The sequence below is a fragment of the Prionailurus viverrinus genome, chromosome B2 (assembly GCF_022837055.1).
Source record: "Prionailurus viverrinus isolate Anna chromosome B2, UM_Priviv_1.0, whole genome shotgun sequence".
Classification (NCBI taxonomy): Eukaryota; Metazoa; Chordata; class Mammalia; order Carnivora; family Felidae; genus Prionailurus; species Prionailurus viverrinus.
In genome coordinates, this window is record NC_062565.1 from 59,151,477 (window position 1) to 59,171,775 (window position 20,299).

A 20,299-nucleotide genomic window follows, 5' to 3' on the forward strand; every position below is an offset into this window, starting at 1 on the left:
GGAAGCAATCAAGAAAGCAAGCTAACAAGCCAAGTTAATGTGGAGAGAATAATTGAGTAGAACTATTTTCAAATGTTTATCAAGATTGACAGGAAAGAAATTTTGAGGAGATATTTGAGCAAAACACTCAATGAAGTGCATAACAAACCACCACAGTTTCTGGGGGAAATGCCCTTTAAATAGGAGATCAACAAACAACGGAGGCTTGAAAATAGGAGATGCTTAAGGTATTCCAGAAACTTCTCAAAGACCAAAGTTTCAGCAGTTGAGTAATCAAAGGGAACATAGATGATGGTAGAGAAATAGGCAGAAGCAGTTTATGGCTAGCCTTCTAAGCATTTTAAATATATTTTTTAAACATTTATTTATTTTTTAAACAGAGAGAGACAGGGCATGAACAGGGGAGGGGCAGAGAGAGAGGGAGACACAGAATCTGAAACAGGCTCCAGGCTCTGAGCCGTCAGCACAGAGCCCGACGCGGGGCTTGAACTCACGGACCGTGAGATCATGACCTGAGCCGAAGTCGGACGCTTAACCCACCAAGCCACCCAGGCGCCTCTAAAGAATTTATATTTTATTTAAACGTTATGGGAACCCATTGAGTGGTAGTGGCAGAGTAGTAACATATGTAAAAACAAATACACTATCTTGTGTGGAAGAGATGATAAAGAAGCAAACTATCTCATACTTAGTTTAATCACTTAGTTTTACCACTATAATGGCAAATCTGAGATGATGGCAAATCTGTCCTCTAATATATTTACTCTTTTTCTCTTTGATTCAATCCAGTATAAGGGGATATCCAATTGATTCCGTCTTAAAAATGTGTCCATAATTCAACCACTTACCATTCCTCTCTTTCCTATCCTATTCCAAATCACTATCTTCTCCTATCTAGATTACTACATTAACTCCTAACAGATCTCTTTGCCTCTATCTGTGTCACTCTACAGTTCAACACAACAAAGTACCATTTTAAAATAATATAGGCAAGACAATGTTCTTCATTTGCCAGCAACACTGTAATACTTCCTATTTTCCTTAGAGTAACACTCAAAGACTTAGAGCAGCAGGCATGGTCTGCTACTGTCTCATCTCTGGTTTACTCTCCATTTTCACGACTTTCCCCTTCTTTTTCCAGACCAGTGACACTGGTCTCATTAGTGTGACCTCAGTAGGCCAGTGATTGTGCATGGAGTACTCTCTCTCTCTCTCATGGACATTTTTTCTCCTGGAAGTTGCATGTTCCATCACCTCACTCAAATCACTGCTTTCTTAATGAGGTTTTCATTTAATGCCCTCCATATACTTAAAAGAAGAGTCAAAACAAGGAGGTCGAGCGGGGGGAGGGGTATCAAACTGTTCCAGATGAGAATTTTTTGTGGCTTGAACAAGGATGTTAACCTCATAATGATAAAAGTGTTCATATTCATTAAAAGTATTTATGAGAGAACTTAAAGGATTTGCTAATAATGGACAAGAAGGGGGCTAAAATAGACACTGGGAAATCAAATGTTAAGTCTAAAGAATGCTTACAGAATATCACGTTTATCCAGGGATTGAAAATCAACACATTGATATGGAATATATTAAATTTGAGATGCGACATCAGACATGTATGAAAGAAAGTAGACCCATGTTTACCAGATGGGATGTAGAATTAAACAGGCTTTGTGTTTTCAGGTCATTATAACATAGAAAAAGAGAGAAAATGAGTTTAAGAGTGGAAGTATAGGTATGATTTTAAAAAGTAAAACAAAGACTAAGTCCAAGGGTGATGGCAGAGGAAAGCGATTGAAGTCAAATAATTAGAGGTGCATACTGGTTGTAGAAAAACATTACATAATTTTGGTGTTAAAGTACATGAATGAGTGAACTTGAAATACATGAATTGGTGATCAGAGAGTAGCAACTTAAATCAAGGTGTTGTAGGCATGCAATTACAGGTCATGATAATTTATAATATATGACCATAGGAAATTTTCCAAGATCAGGAGGAGGAGGAAAAAGTTATTGCAAAAAAGTTGTCAAAGGATTTAAGTAATCAAGATAGGTGAATTTACAAGGTGAATATCAAAGTCATCAAGGAAGATGGCAGCAGTGCTAGAGAAAAGGACAGCAAGCCAGAGGCTAAAGCCTTTAGTAGAAGATGGACAGGAAGGGAGAGGAAAAGATACTTGAAAAGGAGATGTGGGAGGGAGAAACAATGAGTTCGAGAGAGAATAGTATAGCTGATGTCCTAGGCTAAAAGTAGACAGGCTTTTCAAAAGGAGGAAGAAAAATATGACAACAAGGGCAAGGCTATCTATACATTTCTTTACCAGTGGTACACAGGTTGTGGAAGAAGGTATAGTAGCCACTTAAGGGGATTATAGGCCCTCAGGTTTCAGTCAGAAGAAGAAAGTATACAAACGAGATTGGGGTTTTAGAGAATTTGCTGCTGACAAAATGAGATCCAGAAGGCATAGCAAAAGAGTATTGGATACTAAGAAGTGTTAGACATTGTGCAGACCATTATGGGGCTAAGATTCATCTGATCAGGTATGCCATGGAAGACTTAGAGGTCACACAATGTTGAGTCAACCTTCATGCATAGAGGTATGCACTAACTTCAGTCATAACGCTTCATTATTTATTATTTACAAGGAAATTAGTCCAGGACTAATGGGAAGAAGGTAATACTGATGTGAACATATCTTCTCAAAATGAGGTATTTAGGGGATCAGATTTGAGAATGACTTCTGCCAATTAAAACTTCCCTGAAAGTATAAAATTATATTAACAGTATCAGAAGCTATTCTTGATGAGGAAATGCCAATAATGTCCTAGATGTTTTCCATTTTAATATAGTTTATAACCAGCATCTGAAATTATGAAATCATAAACTTAACAAACTTTTTCTATGTTAAATTTCAGGATGATTTATTCAAAAGAGGAAGTTAGTCTTATAAATATGGCTATTGATTTCAGGCAAAGAAAAATGCAGCAACTAGCTTTTGATATAATTAACTCCAAGAAATTAAGGTTTCCTATTAGCTTAGAATTACTGAATGACCAAATGGAAGTACTCCATTAATTAACAAATTCTGATCCAAATGTGTGATTGCTATTTTAAAAAGCATCTTTTAGAATTAATGTGAAAATATAATTTTATTATATGTTGAGAGGAAGTATGTTGACCTATGTATTTCTGTGTCTACAATGTTCTTTTTCAAAGTCACATTGCATGCTTAATTAGGTTTACTTGTGACACAAACTGAAAATCCTAATTCTACCCATGGCTGTCACGTAGACTAATGAAATGCTGAAACTGACTTGAGGAAAAAAAAATATGTTAATACATTGAATTGACACTTAAGCAGGGCAAGCAGGCTGTAATTGCAACCCAGTGAGTAGGAAACAGGGAAACTAAAAAAAAAAAAGGTGAGAGAATAAAATAGAACATTATTATATACACCATTCATATACCAGGAATAATCTTGGAATTTGAGTAGAAAAAATAAAATTTAGAAAGCAAAAATATGCCTATCACAAAATTTGTGATTTTAAAGATATAGTGTTTATATATTCTTCCAATATCTATTTATGGTGTCTTTTACAAGTTGACTCTCAATAAATATTTGTTTAACCCAATTGATTTTCAGGTTAGAAAAAATTGTAAGAGAAATATACTGACTGCTTTTATTAACATGTATTTCCTCATTTTAAGGTTTCCTCATTTTATACTGAATGTCTAGAATGTGATTGTCTTTACATATAGAAAATATTAGAGTCATTGCATTCAGAAAATATTACAATAAATAAATGTATCTTCCTGTGTGTGTGTTTGTGTGTGTGTGTGTATGTATGTGTGTGTGATTAGAAGTATGGTTCAATATAGTCTTCAAAGCCTTTATGTGGTCTTATGTTACAAATCCTTCCCAAACTAGCGTATAGAGGAGGATTCAGAATCCTGTATTCCAGGCCACAATGCCCTTCCCTTCACCACCTGAGCACCTCCATCAGTTAGGTGATCAGGAGTCCTAGAAAGCCACACTGGAGCTGTGGTCTGCAATGCTTTGGATATTTCCACTCATATAAATGAAATGGTGCCCATAGAGACCTGCCACTTTAGCACTGCCTTTGAAGAGCTGTCCACTGAGCTCTGTGAGTTCTGACAAGACCTCACACCCCTAGTTGATGCCAAAACTCACTGTCGCCCCACCATGATCTATGTTTGCGACCATCATGGTTAACCCTTTGTCACCATTTACCTCAGACACCTCAAGACCTCAGAGCATCCTAGGCCTTTCCTCACCATCTGACTCTTTCCCCCCAATCATCTCTGTATACATTTTTCATTTTCACTGTAATCTTTTCAGTCATGGCTACTCTTTCTCCCTCTCCCTTCATATTTAGGGGCTGGATGTCAGGTAGGTGTCTTTTTTCCTCATTGTGGCTTCAGAAGATCAGTGTCCAAGCCTTCTCCTCAAAAAATCTCAGTGGAGGATGATGCCATTAAACCATGCTATACGTATATCTTCTTGTTCCTTTCATGGTTGACCCTCCTGGGCATTCACTATATTCTTTAATGCTTAACACCTGTCTCATTATATATTTTTGTAAAATAATCCCAGTCTTACTTGGTTATTTCAATATCTGCAGAGCTGATACATTTAAAATCCTAGTGTTTTGGAGGTCAGGGTACTGTCTCAACTCAAAGATTGCAATCTTTGCAGGGCACCTGGGGGACACAGCTAGTTAAGCATCCAACTTTAGCTCAGGTCATGATCTCAGAGTTTGTGAGTTTAAGCCTCATATTGGCCTCGCCGCTGTCAGCCTGTCAGCACAGAGTCAGCTTCAGATCCTCTGTCCTCTTCTATCTGCCCCTCTCCCACTTGTGCTCTACTCCCCTGCCCCCCCCAAATAAAAAGATTGCAATCTTCATATTAACTGCACAGACTATTCTCGCTATAGTATTCCATACACTACTATCATGTATAATTATCTTCCCTCTATGATATTAAGTTACCAATATTAATTTCAAGCATCTCATATTCCACTCACAACCTCATTTCCCTATCTAGCTTACTCCTAGTCCTTTTTTCTCCCCAACAATTAAAAAAAATTTTTTAATGTTTATTTTTGAGAGAGAGAGAGACAGAATGCGAATGGGTTGGGGCAAAGAGAGAGGGAGGCCCAGAATCTGAAGCAGGCTCCAGGCTCCGAGGGCTGAGCACAGAGCCCGACACAGGGCTCAAACTCAGGAGCTTTGAGATCATGACCTGAGTCCAAGTCAGACACTCAACTGACTGAGCCACCCAGGTGCCCCATCTCCCCAACAATTCTTAATCCCCATGATCTACTGATCCTACCAACACATCAATATCTATTATCCTCCATCATGTCTTCACTTGTACCTGGATTATATCACATGATCCATTTCCATACTCACTTCTTGCATATACCCTCAAGTCATATGCCTCATTTCCCTCCATTATTGTTGCCTGGTCAAAATTTAACCTCAGTTTAATTCAACATCCAGGCTATTCCATGTGGGCATATGAATAACAACATGTAGTCTGAGGATGTTATACTTTACCATGAATTCATCTTCACTAATTTCAAGAAGAACCTTCTTGCTATGTATCAATAATGTTATTATATTTCCCTCTTATTATATATAACAATTTTACACCTTCTCTTCTCCTTTGCTTCCTACTTCACTTGACGAATTAATCAGAAGACAGTTTCCAAAATATTACACACCACATATTCAAAGAACTATAAGCATAAATATTCTACATTTTCTGCTATCACAATTGATGTAACATACTCTGTCCTATCTAAGCCAATTCCTTTGCTTGTGTACTATATATCCCATCTTATTTCACCTAATACTTAAAAATTACCTGCTTTGAACTTACTTCAGCTGTCACTCTACTACTTTATATTGCTATTATCCTTTAAAGGTAAAGCCTAATTTTTTCATTGTATTCACTTGTAAACTGTGTCTAATCAAGATTTTTTCCCATTCCTTTTGTTTTCTTCCTTCCTTCCTTCTTTTCTTTCCCTTTCTTTCTTTTTTTTAAATTTTTTTTAATGTTTATTTATTTTTGAGACAGAGAGAGACAGAGCATGAACGGGGGGGGGGGGGGCAGAGAGAGAGGGAGACACAGAACTGGAAGCAGGCTCCAGGCTCTGAGCCATCAGCCCAGAGCCTGACGCGGGGCTCGAACTCACGGAACTTGAGATCGTGACCTGAGCTAAGTCGGACACTTAACCGACTGAGTCCCCCAGGCGCCCCTTTCTTTCTTTCTTTCTTTCTTTCTTTCTTTCTTTCTTTCTCTTTCTTTCTTTCTTTTTCTTTTTCTTTCTTTCTCTTTCTCTCTCTCTCTCTCTCTCTCTCTCTCTCTCTCTCTTTCTTTCTTTTTGTCCCATATAGGGAGCAAATTTTTCCTATAATTCTGTCAAATTGTTCTTTTTAGAAAACAATACATTATCTCCAATTGCCAATTGCATAGAACAATTTTCACTTTAACTAGATCTAACCACATTCTTTGAAAAGTCTGGCACTGTCTTAATAATTCTTTTTTTTTTTAATTTTTATTTATTTTTGGGACAGAGAGAGACAGAGCATGAACGGGGGAGGGGCAGAGAGAGAGGGAGACACAGAATTGGAAACAGGCTCCAGGCTCCGAGCCATCAGCCCAGAGCCTGACACGGGGCTCGAACTCACGGACCGCGAGATCATGACCTGGCTGAAGTCGGACGCTTAACCGACTGCGCCACCCAGGCGCCCCTAATATTCTTAAAATATTTTATAGTTTCTGTAATGACCCTCTGCATTTTTTTTTCACCTCAATTCACTGACCACTACTTTTCAGCTTCATATTCCATTCCTTAAACTCTCCTGGGTCCATGGTCTCAGTCTGCAAACCTCTCACTTCTCTATCAAGATTCACTGTAAACTAATTTAATTTGTTTCTTGTTTTTTTTTTTTATTAGTGTTTTAAAATTTATTTTTAAACAGACAGCATGTGAGCACGGGAGGGTCAGAGAGAGAGAGAGAGACAGAGAGAGAGAGAGAATCCCAAGCAGGCTCCGTGCACTCTGTGCACAGAGTCTGACACACAGCTCGAGCTCATGAAACTGTCAGATCATGGCCTGAGCCGAAGTTGAATGCCTAACTGACTGAGTTACCTAGGTGCCCAGGTTTCCTGGTTTTAAATGCCGTCTGTATATGACTAGCTTTCAAATGTATATATGTCACCCAGACACCTCCTTTAAAATAGCAACAAGCATACCTGAAAGCTTACCTTAAATATGTTCACTCGACTCTATTATGTGTCTCAGCTAATATGTGCCACACTGATATCCTGATTTTTATGCCTCTCAACCATACTTCTCTTCTTCCAGATATCCCCATTTTAGAAAATTCTATTTCTAATCTTTCAATGGAGTGAATAACCTTAGAGTAACCCATGACCTCTTTTTTAGCCAGTCCTTCAGAAAAACACTGAATCTTCTTTAGAAATATATTCCAGGGGCGCCTGGGTGGCTCAGTCTGTTAAGCGCCCATTTTTGCTCAGGTCATGATCTCTTGGTTGGTGAGTTTGAGCCCCACATTGGGATATGTGCTGACAGCTCTGAGCCTGGAGCCTGCTTCGGATTCTGTGTCTCCCTCTCTCTCTCTCTGCCCCTTCTCACACTCTGTCTGCCTCTCTCTCTCTCTCTCTTTCTCAAAATTAAAATAAACATTAAAAAAGGAAATATATTCCACATGTGATCGTTAATTGCCATCATCACATGTCGCCTTAGTAGCAGTCCCAGTCATCACTATCTCTAGGCTGTATTATCACAGTAGCATCCTAGCTGTTCTCCCTGCTTCTTCCCTTGGGATCATACAGCCATAGTCTATTCTATAAAAGGGAGTCAGAGTGATTCTTTAAAACAGTATCTCCCTCCTAGAATATAAGTTTATTAAGATAAGGGCATTTTGCCCGTTTTTCCTTTCTTTTTTCCTACTGCTGCAGAAAAGTTTCTATTACAATAAGAAAGTTTAAGGAAAAGGAGGTACTAAATAAATAGTTATGAAATTAATGAATGAATGAGTCATTTCATTTCACATCTAGAGGTAAGACTTTCCATCTCAGTGAAATACAAAACATTTATTATAAACAAATTAAATAATGAATTAAATAAGCTTTTTAGTAAATATTCTATGTGTTACATAGTAAAAGGTTCCAAAGATACAAAAATGATTAAAACACAGTTATTCCCTTGAGTATGGCACAGGAGAATAAGACTTTCATAGCAATTCAAAATTACAGTCTATGAAGTAGTCAACCATATTGTAGGAACATTTTGTCATCTTTCAGAAGATAATTAATAATAAGGTGAAAAATAGGACGATGAATACTACAAAGGATTTAAAATATGTGATTTAAAATCATATTTAAAATATGTGATTCAATTAAATTTGGTTTACATAGACTACCAATGTACTGCTTTAAAAATTTTGTTATAAATAACAAAATCCCAATTCAAATACATTAAACTGATACCAGATTTACTGGTCCATGTAATCAAATAATTTGTAAGTAGTCTTGACTTTATGCAGAGTGAGACTGATTCTGGCTTTTTAAAAATCCTCTCAGCCTTACACTTATGTATATTTTGGCTGTGTCCACTTGCTGGATTTCCTGATGGCTGTCAGATGGCATCCAGTAGCTCAGCTACACTGTTCAAGACAGTTTTTTGATGTCACTATAGAGTTTGACGTTTACATTCTTTTAAAATCTCTAGCAGGAGATTCTGTTTTGTAGACTTTCTGCCAAATGGTTATTTAAGGTATCAAAGTGCAAAAAAGTGTCAAATTTACTTTAAAACAAGTTTGCTTTCCTGTGTCTAAACAAACAAAAAAAAGGGTTAAAAAATCCCACTTCTTTCACCTTTGTAAACAGAGAGCAATGATGGTAGAGAAAATTCTCTGGTTTCTGGTCTCCCATTTCTGTGTCACGTCCTAACGCTGGAAATGGGAAAAGATCTCCTTACCAAAACATTCACTATGGATGACCTCATTGTCTAGCCAGTGCTGACTCTAAAGGTTACACCACTCTTCTGGTCAAACCCTTGTGTAGCTTCTGGGTCTTTGTGTATTTGAGAGCCATGAAAACTCAGTGTGCAGCCTTCTTACATCATCATAGTGTAATTACATTAAGAGTCACTGCTTCCTCTTAGAGGATATATCAAGGATCTGCTTCTCAGGAGCCACAGATAGGGAGACATCCAACCTATCATAGTCTCTGAGATCTGATCCTTTTTTCACCCCCTCCAAAGACACCTATCTCTCCTATTTCCCTCAGCATAATCCTCTCTAATGTCTTACAACTTGCAATTCATTATCTTAACCTCTTGTACATCGCTTTGGACAGTACTGGACAGTTTCTTCCAAGATGCTTTCTTTTCATCCTCATCCATCCTCTACTGTATTTCAGAATGCTGACTTGTGACTTCTGCCAGGTCCTACTAATGTGCTATACTAGCAGAAAGTCAGAGGTGAGAGGAGAATAAGGTCAGCTATTCATTTCCTCTACTCCCACACTGACAGACTGTAGGTTGTCAGTCACTGTGTTTACGTAAGTTCATAGTTCATGTCAGAATGTTCTATACTACAGCTACAGTTCTCTCCCTGGTTTCTATTAACTGCATTCTTAGCTTTCCTTTCAGCAGTGTGGAAGGGAAACAGCTCCACACTGTTCCTAAATTCGGGATGATCAATCACACGTTTTTGTTTTCCTTTAGCCCTTCTCAAATCCTTTATTCTTTTCATTCAACTCTTCTGGATTATTCTGAGTGAACCACAGCTGGTTTCCTTTGAATATTCAGACAACCTTTTAAAGCATTCTTCTAAATAATTTCTTTCATTTTCAGCAATCACTGTATCTCCCAAACTGCACTTTAGTTAAAAAATTTTAACCAATGTATTGATTCCCTGGCTAAAATATTCCTCAGTCATGTCAGAAAATCACCAAAGTTCTACCTGTCTGATTACTCTAAGGCATCAATTATCCATTTTCCATTTTCCACTAGGGTCCACTTGTACACCACTTGCTCCCAGCAATGCTATTTATGATGCTTCACTACTGCTAGTTATTGCTCTTAAAAATGACTTTTTTATACCAAGTTCATAGACATCTAAAGGTTTCAATAGTCTAGGTGTTGAGAGAAATGGTAGTTTATTGACACAAGTAAAAATTGACTCCTTTCTGACACCGTGTTGTTTGTGGTCACTAGATACCAAATAAATTCTTATAACTAACGGTTTACTCTCTTTCTCCAGGGGGTCATTTTGTTTCAGTTCCTCTCTCATCTAATCATAGGAATTCAGATCTAGTCCATATGCTTAAACAGAGAAACTGATACTATCATCAGTATTCTATTCTCCTTACTTGATTTCACTCCTTCCCAACCCCACATTTTTTTTCTCCCAAATTCAGAATACAGAGGAAACGTTTGGGTTGAGGTGTATGGATGTAGGAGGGAAAGAAATAAGGAAGGTTTTCAGCATTAATGCTGTCTGAGCTCAGCTCCTCTTAACCAGTAATTCTTAAAGTATGGTCTCCAGAACAGCAGTTGCAGCATAACTTGAGAATTTGTTAAAAATGCACATTTGCATTCCCCATCCCAGATTTATTGAATTAGAAACTCTAGGGGTGGGAAATAGCTGTCTGTGTTTTAAAGAGCCCTTTAGGAGATTCTAATGCAGCTAAAATGTGTTACAGCCAAAGTGTGAAAATCATTAATCTAGGGGAAAAAATACCTTTTAAGATAGCTATGCATGGATAAATTGTTTTCTTTTTTATTTAAAGGTATTTTAGTTGCAGCGCTTTCATTTTTCTTATTATTTTCAATCATTTCCTTAATCTCCTTTGAGACAAGAAAAAAAGGCCCCAAGACTATTCTTTGTCATTGTTTCAACTTCATGCTTTATTAATTTATATTATGTCTTTATCGTTTCTTTGAGTCAGAGGTAGAAATGTGTTTGACTATCAGTGTGAGTTCAGGGTGTGGGAATCTGGGTACTGGAAATTCAGGTCTTGAGTTCCACATCTGTATCACACTCCTACTTATTTCTGAGGCTTAGGTTTTCACTCATCATTCAAATTAGACTTGTTATTTGTGTCTTGTTGAAGCAGTTCTCTGTTTTTACACTCCTCTTCACTTTCCTTATGGTTTACCTTCCATTAATAAAGAGTCTTATTTAACCAAAGAAGGGGACCATGTTTTTATTTAAGTAGATTGGAGATAAGCACAATTTTTGCCAATTCTTGAAGAATGTGGTAATTTCAACAACGAGAACACATATCGTGGGGCTCACATGAATTTCATGAGTAAGTTTGCTTCAAAGTTGTTACAACTAGCCTACCCACGTGACATGTTTCATCCATCTCAGGGAAACCTAACTCGAATTTCTACAGTGTTCATCCTATCTAGCACATGTTTAACAAACCATTCAAGACCAAACTCCACATTTTAAAATTAAGTCAATTAATTAATAATAGAACAATCAATTGAGAGTTGGCAACAATGCTATCTAGCTTTCCTGTTGATGATGAAATTTAAGACAAAGCCTTCTACACAACCACAATAATGCTAAAAATAAGGGCCAATAATATCATCATACCTAATATAAATGAAATCAATATTATATATGTGAGTGTATATTTACCCATATTTATAAAACACTACCTATTCTTTTAAATGATCATTTTTCTAAGTATCTTTACAAATATACTTGCACTATAAGGCTCAGAGCTAGAAATTATAAATTAAAAAGTCAATATTTTTAAAAGAATAAAAATTGAATTTATTGATAAATTAATATATGATTGAATGCATATACAAATTTGTGTGGACTGGTTAGATCTTCTAAGATATTGATATAATGAAGAAGCTTCTCTTCACTTTCTTTTGAAAATGTCACATTTTAAAAGCTTAGTATGTTTTTTCAACTTTGCATTTAGATTCCTTTTGAAATTGATGAAAATTCTGTCCTTTGTACATCTGTAATGTGTATGCATATTGTTTTCTTTCAGTGTGTTTAAGGCTTTCCTGTATCATAGCTTATAATTTTCTGCTTTTATGAATATTCTAAAATTTTGAGGCTGTTTATTGCCCTTCGGTAATGCCCAACAGAACTTACTTTAAGCAGCCAGATAAAAGTCAAGCAAGTGTGAAGAGTACAAATTGTACTTCCTAATGGTGTGAGAAAGTATCCATAAAGCTATTTGAAATGGACTAAAATTCTAAGCCCGGATAACTAGGTCACTTCTGTCATTTACAAATGGGTAATTTTTAGCAAATTCTTATTTAAATAAAGCACTATTTCCCCAAATCCTGCCTAAAGACCCTAACTAAAAACTATCAGCCGAGGTCTGCAAATTAAAGGGAGAGATGGTTTACTCTATACTTCTAAAATATAATAACAACACTGTCTGTGTATATCTACTATATGCTTGTAGTTATCTCTTTTTTATACACCTTCAAATACTATTCAGTTATTCTAAATATCTGTTATAAAACAAATATATGTTTTATAACTGTTGACCAAATTATGCCTGAGAATATCTTAAGTATGTATTTAAAACAAACAATTCATAAAACCCCAATTAAAATGTTTCTACTTCTACTTGAAAAAGAATATTAGATGCCATTAAATAAAATTTAAGCTTAAAATAGAACATTGTTTTATTTTTGTTCACATGGCTTTAAAACCCATATATTTTGTTCAAAAAATAAGAACGTAATTAATCATACCTGCAATGATAATCTTTCTCAAATTTTGTACATGTGGTATTATCCTTGCAAGGAAATGACTCCTGTGGTGTTTGAAGTTGTCTCTTACAAAGCTTGCCTGTAAATATTGGTGAACAGATGTACATGGTGTCCTAGGAAAGATCAGAAAGTATTTTTTATAAAAGTTTTTGGATATTTCAAAGAAAATGAAATGATTCTTATCTGGAGAGACATAGAAGCTATTTTCATAAGCATATGGAAGTTCTCTGTGGAACAACATGAAAGATTATATTTTCTAAAATGTCACAACAGTGTATCCCATCTCATACACTTTTCCTACCACTTGAATGTAACATTCCTTAAACTGAGAATTAGAAACTATCACTTTCTCCTCCTTGTAGGTAAGCAAGCTGTGATGCTCTTTCATTTTCAAGGCTATGTTTAAAAGGCCAGATAATGTCTGTCTAATTATCTTAGGATGCTTGCTCTTAGCACCCAGAGCTGTGAGGAATGCTCACAGCTGTGAGGAAACCTAGGCCTTACAGAGAAGTTACATTTAGGGTTCTGGATTGGTAGCTCCAGTAGAGGGCCCAGTTGACAGCCAGTAGCAACCACCAGACATGTGAGTTAGGATGCCTTGAAGATATTAATATGAAATCATAATATAAATTCAAATATGGATCTTATAAAAATAAAAAGTGAATTGTGGAAATTATTACATTATTTCTTAGTCTTATTTATCAAAATGTTAAAATATAAAAATATCAAATATACAAAATATTAAAAAGGAATAAAAAATGAAATGTTTACAAAATTACATTATTACATTACATTACATTTTTAAAAAATGTTTAGTTACTTAATTTAAGAGAGAGAGAGAGCGAGAGAGCGTGAGTGGGGAGAAGGGCAAAGGGAGAGAGAGACAATCTTAAGCAGGCTCAATGCTCAGCGCTGCAAATGGGGCTGGATCTCACCACTGTAAGATCGTGACCTGAACCAAAATCAAGAGTCGGATTCTTTAAGCCACTGAGCCACCCAGGTGCCCCTAAAGATTGTTTTTAAATGTTTTATTGTTTGTTTGTTCATTTTTTACTTAAAATAGGAAAAAAATGTAAATCAACAAATGAAGTATCTTTTCTGATATTCCCGAGTTTGAAATTTATAATATGTTAATGCAACTTTAATTATATTTGTACTTTTGTAAATATATATATATATATATACCATTATATTTATTATATATTTACCATTATATTATATATATATATACGATATATCTATACCTACCTATCTGTATATCTATCTATCTATCATCTATATCACTCTCTTGCTAAATTCAGACTTACATTTGCAATATGAACACAGTTAGTACCATTCTGACATGGTATTGATGGACACTCACGAACATCAGTTTCATGGTTTTGATTGAAAAATCCTTCTGGGTATTCACAAATGCAAGCAGAGCTTTTGTTTTGGCAAATTTCTCCTTTCCAACAAGACTGAGAAATATAACATTTCATTGACTTCTCACAGTATGGACCTTAAAAGATCACACAGACACACAAAGAAAATATGAGCATAAAATGTAGCAAAACTCATTATAAAGAATGTCCTCAGAGTTCATTATAAAAAAAAAGATGTATCAAGGCATAATTTATGTGTCATAAAACATACCCATTGCAGATAATTTACACATTGCAAAATAACTTTTGCAAATGTGTAGAGATATTTGACCATCAGCACAATCCAGTTTTAGCGTATTTTGATTACCCAAATAAGAGTTATATTATTATTACTCTTTGATCCCAACTCCAGCCACAGACAAACATTAATCTTTCTGTCTCTATAGATATGCTTTTCAGTGCATTTCAAATAAATGAAATGGTACAATATGATTGACCTCTTTTGCTTGGGATAAAGTTTTTGAGGATTTGTAATGTTATATCATGTACCAATATTTTGTTACTTTCTATAGATAAATATAATTGACAATATATACCTTTTGTTTATTCATTCATCAGTTGGTAAACATTTGGGTTGTTTCCACTTTTTAACATTTATTGAGATATAATAGACATATAAAATTATATTAGTTTTAAGTTTACAACATAATGATTCAATATATGTAAATATTGCGACATGATCACCACTTAAGTCTAATTAACATTCGTCATTACCCATAGAGTTACAAAATTTTCTTGTAATGAGAACTTTTAACATCTACTCCCTTAGCAACTAACTTTTATGAATAATGAATTGAGGTACAAGTATTTGGGTGGATATGTATTTTCACATCTCCTAAACAAATTTCTTCCTGAGGTATATGGTAAATATATGTGTAACTTTTTTGTGTGTGAAAGTTAGTAAGAACTACTATTAATCCTTTCCATATTTGCTAGGTCTATATAGGTTTTCTATTTCTTCTTGATACAATTTTAGTAATGTGTCTCTCTAGAATTTGTCTATTTATGTTAAGTAGTCTAATTCATTGGTATTATGGTGTTCATAGTGTTTCTTTACAATTTTTTTATTTCAAATGCCATTAATAATGCCCTCAATTCAAACACTTGGTTTTATTGATTTGTGCTTTCTCTTATTTTTTTCTTATTCACTTCAACTGAAGATATATTCATTTTGTTTTTCACAAATATCAGTGTTTAGTTTCACTGATTTTTCTCTGTTTTAATGATTTTTGCTCTAATCTTACTGCTCCCTTTCTTTTGTGTGCTTCTGGTCCAGTTTGTCTTCTTTCTCTGTTTTTTTTTAAGGTAGAAACTGAGAATATTGATTTGAGATATTTTTCTTTTTTAACGTAGAAATTTAGAACTATAAATTTCCCTATCAGCATTGTTTTAGCTATATTTAATAAATTTTGATACAGTGTGTGTGTGTGTGTGCATGTGTAATTTCTTCTTTGACTAGGTTACTTTAGAAATTTGTTCAATATCCAAATATTTGCAAATTTCCCAACAGTTTCTGTTGCTGATTTCTAAGTTAATTCGGTTAAGATTGGTAAGCATATATTGCCTGAATCTTATTTTTCCCCACTTAGTTATTTTAATGAGTACAAATCAGAGGGTTTTAAAAAACTTATTTCTAATGTTGTGCAACCATCACCACTATATAATTCCAGAATATTTCCATCACCCCCCAAAAAACCCTATGACTATTAATAACCTTCAGTTGCCCTTTCCTCAATGTCTTTGCACCCACTAATCTAATTTTTGTTTCTATGGATTTTAAATTCTGAATTTAAATCTATTAAATCTATGAATTTAAAATTCATAAAATTATGCATGTTAATTCTTTCAAATTTATTGAAACTTATTTTATGGGTATCTTCATTTGTTTATATATTGTCTACCAGCACCAGAGGTGAGCAAGTGCGTGTTTGGTACTTGATGCAATGACAGAATGAGTGTCTCCTTGAAGTTTGTGCCCTGGGCAAGTCACTTGCCTCCCTCTTGTCCCCACACTGATAAAATCATGTGAATAGAATTAATAAAGTGATGCTATTAAGGGCCAAGCCTCGGAGTTCTGCTGTAGTTTTTGTAAGACCTGGATCACTAGGTGTTTTACTGCAGAGTTGAGAAGGTTTTGTGAGATTGTATTCAATAGGTTTTCATTAGGCACATCATTGTGGCAATAAAAAGTAACTACAGTAGTGGCCTGACAATTCTTGCCTTATTTGTTAATTCCTAGATTTCAATAACACAACTTACTCTTTCATTCTTGTTCGCTTGAACAGGGCTTTGGGCAATCCACACATGTTAGAGATAAATGGGAAAATATCTGACTTTCTGCTAAAAAAGGCAAATTGACCTCCAGAAATTATCTACAGAACGTTTTAAAAAGTAGTTGTATTCCAAGTTCATAAACTTTGTTAACCAATTCTCTGTATATGTCAAAGCTAACAAGTATGTAACATTTTCATTAGAAATAAAGTCTTTACATCAAACCCATTCATTGTTTTGTGAACAGGAACATCAAGAAGCATTTAGTATGAAAAATTAGCAACAGTATACAAGACAAAAAAACCCACTTACATGATATGCTGTTAATTCATTTGAGGTTTGGATTGTGTGTTAAATTTTAAAAACAACAACATAAAGGCAGTATAAAATGTTGAATGACCACACCACTGACATTATTATATTAAAATAAAGCAACCTCGGGGTGCCTGGGTGGTTCATTCGGTTAAGCATCCGACTTCAGCTCAGGTCATGATCTCATGGTCCGTGAGTTCAAGCCCCGCATCAGGCTCTGGGCTGAGGCTCAAAGCCTGTGCTCAGAGCCTGGAGCCTACTTCAGATTCTGTGTCTCCCTCTGTCTCTGACCCTACCCCGTTTATGCTCTGTCTCTCTCTGTCTCAAAAATAAACATTAAAAATAAATAAATAAATAAATAAATAAAATAAAGCAACCTCTAATTTCAGGAAATCAGTACATGAATAATTATTTTGATCAAAAAAATGAATGTGTATTTCTCAATGTTGTTATATATTAACATCATATTATTCTACTCCATAATTAAAAATAGGGAATAATATTTAATTATATTTAAGACATAGATGTTAGCATCATGGTAGGATATTCTATGAATGATACTACATTATATGATTGTAATTCTTGGTATTTCCATTGCATATATGTGTATTTTTTTTTTATAAATTCCTTAAAACAAATTTTGGATTTATAAAGGGCCATAATTATCCAGTGTAGATTTTAATTTTCTTTTAAGTTAAACTAATTTTTCTAGGGGTTAAGCAACTTTGCACACATAATTAGTTAATTAGTGACAAATTAATAATAAAATTTTGTGCATTCCACCTAATCCTATTATAATTCTATGCTCTTTCACCACACTAGATTAGTTCAAAAAAAAAAAGTAGAAGATTCAAATACCAATTGATTTTTACCATTAATCTAATAGTGAAACTCTAGTACAACATTAAGTTGTCCAACATTATATGTGGAATTCAAAAAAGACACAAAAATAATTATTTACTTGGCTTCTTCTACAAACAAAATTATTTAATCTAAATATGACTCTTTCGTCATTTATGCAGTTTTCCAATCTTTTACATATGTTTTCATCCTTTTAACAGGGAATTTCTAGATAAAAAATAATTTTGGTGAATTCCAGTTTATTTATTTATACTTTTTTGATGGATTGCGATTTTAGCACCATGTCTAAGAGGTCTCCTTCAGTCATTATATTCCAAATGTTTTCTTCTATAAAATTGTTATCAAAACTCTAGAGTTTAGTTTTGTAATAATGTCATAGCATATCACATAGCATATAGAAAGTAATTTGTTAAGAATATAAGAAATATATTGCATGGGTAATTAAAAAACATTTATAAAGAATAATAAATTATGTGTGATTGTAGTTACTCTATCATTGTTATTGTTCTATTAATGGATATGTGGTTTCTTCCAAGATATTAAAATTGCAGACCAAACTGTGATTTCCTAAACATTAATTGAATTGTGTTTATGAAGCTTGACATATAGTATTATTCAAGAAAGAATGGCAAGATTAAGAGAAATTTACTCTTTAGTGTGACCTGATATACTGGGCTTAATGGAAGTTTTGTGCAAAGTAGATCATGAGTAAGGGAGATGATTTCTCAGAAAAGAATGGATGTTGGAATTGTCATTCATCACAGAAGATTAGCACTGCTAAAGAGAATTGAAGATTCATAAAGATGAAAAGAGGTTCTTCTCTTGGCCTCAGAAACTTAAGTCCTAGGACTCTAATAAAGGAGATATATTAGGGCACTCTCGTTGAGGAGGAATATAAGTGGTCCACTAACACTAGGTCCTAACCTCAGGGTCACCTGGGTCTTTGTATGAGCTAGTCTAAATGTTCTCCATGATGTGAATTCAGAGGTCAACTTATCTAATGTCTAAGTAAAAATTTCCTGACTTAACTCCTTTTTATTATCCTCTTAATAATGCCATATTGTGCAGTGATAGTGTGGATTTAGCATTGTTATAGGATATTAAAAAGAGATTTTTGTACAAACTTGATACAAAGTAGCATGGGTTAGTGGCAAAGAATCATAGTGGCCTGAAATGATCCACCAAATAGTAAAGAAGGAGCCAGCAACCAGGTAAGCTGATACCTCACGGTGACAACCATATTGGTTTTTGGAACACTGTGGCAGAGACAGTAAAGCTTCCAGTTATGCAGAAGACTACCTGAACTTCATAGACACCCATATATGTTCTAGCCAATGTTTCCTTTTTAAAAATTCTGGGTGTCTAGACCAAGTCAAAGTCTTTGAGTACTAATATATATTCTTCCATCTCTCACTTTTCTTGCACTCGCCACGTGAAAGTCATTAGAAATGTTCTAATGGTATATCTGGATTTCTGAGTTGCTACTTGGAAAAGATCTGCCCTGCAGAGGCACCAGACATTCAATGGCCTTCATGTGAATACGAAAAACATTGATCTAAGGTGTATTAGCTAATTCAACATAACTCAGCCTAATATGACCATTACAAAACATTTTACCGGGGCGCCTGGGTGGCGCAGTCGGTTAAGCGTCCGACTTCAGCCAGGTCACGATCTCGCGGTCTGTGAGTTCGAGCCCCGCGTCAGGCTCTGGGCTGATGGCTCAGAGCCTGGAGCCTGTTTCCGATTCTGTGTCTCCCTCTCTCTCTGCCCCTCCCCCGTTCATGCTCTGTCTCTCTCTGTCCCAAAAATAAATAAACGTTGAAAACATTTTACCAAATTGGGTTCTGCCACAACAAGAACTTAAAATTTATGGTATAAATTTTAATTTATGAGTGGAGAGCAGTGAAGAAATGTGAAAGTCTGAAAATATAACAATCCCCAGTATAAGATATCACCTAATATAGCTTAAAAGGAACTTGAATGCATACTTATTCAACAGCTATAACAGAGGAGGTTGGAAAATAACAAAATTAGGGGCACTTGGTGACTCAGTCAGTTAAGCATCTGACTTCGGCTCAGGTCATGATTTCATGGTTTGTGGGTTCGAGCCCTGCGTCGGGCTCTGTCCTGAGAGTTCAGAGCCTGGAGCCTGCATCGGATTCTGTGTCTCCCTCTCTCTCTGCCCACCCCTGTTTGTGCTCTGTCTCTCCCTCTCTCTCAAAAATAAACAAACATTAATTTTTTTTAAGAAAATAACAAAATTAGTAGAATGTTTCAGTTGTTATTTACTGGTTTTGGCAAAAAATACATAAAATAGATGTACTAGGGAATATTTGCAAACACAAATGTGAGAATGTATGTATGGGAAATATTAGGGACCAATATGAAGAATGAAAATGAAGTATGGTTATTTATGGGTATGGATTTGGTGTGGCTTAGAATATGGGTTGTTTCTATTTCTTCATTTTATTAAAGTGTTTATGTAAGTCACTATGTGAAAATAAACCACATTATATCAAAATACAGGGCATAAAAAAAACTTTGTTCAATGTAAAAACAATTATTGAAGGGTAAATGCATAGGTAGGTGACATACGTTTCCATTTTAGACTT

At 35.0% G+C, this 20,299-nt stretch overlaps 1 protein-coding gene across 1 annotated transcript in view; it reads right to left on the reverse strand.

Moving 5' to 3' along the window:
• The window catches only part of EYS (eyes shut homolog), a 1,626,372-nt gene that overhangs the window by 1,520,543 nt on the left and 85,530 nt on the right, over positions 1–20,299 (reverse strand). The window contains exons 3-4 of the mRNA XM_047860135.1: positions 14,127–14,320; positions 12,802–12,932 (exon numbers count right to left, since the gene is read on the reverse strand). Of these exons, the coding sequence (XP_047716091.1) occupies positions 12,802–12,932; positions 14,127–14,320 (325 nt within the window). The remainder of the gene's footprint in view (positions 1–12,801; positions 12,933–14,126; positions 14,321–20,299) is intronic.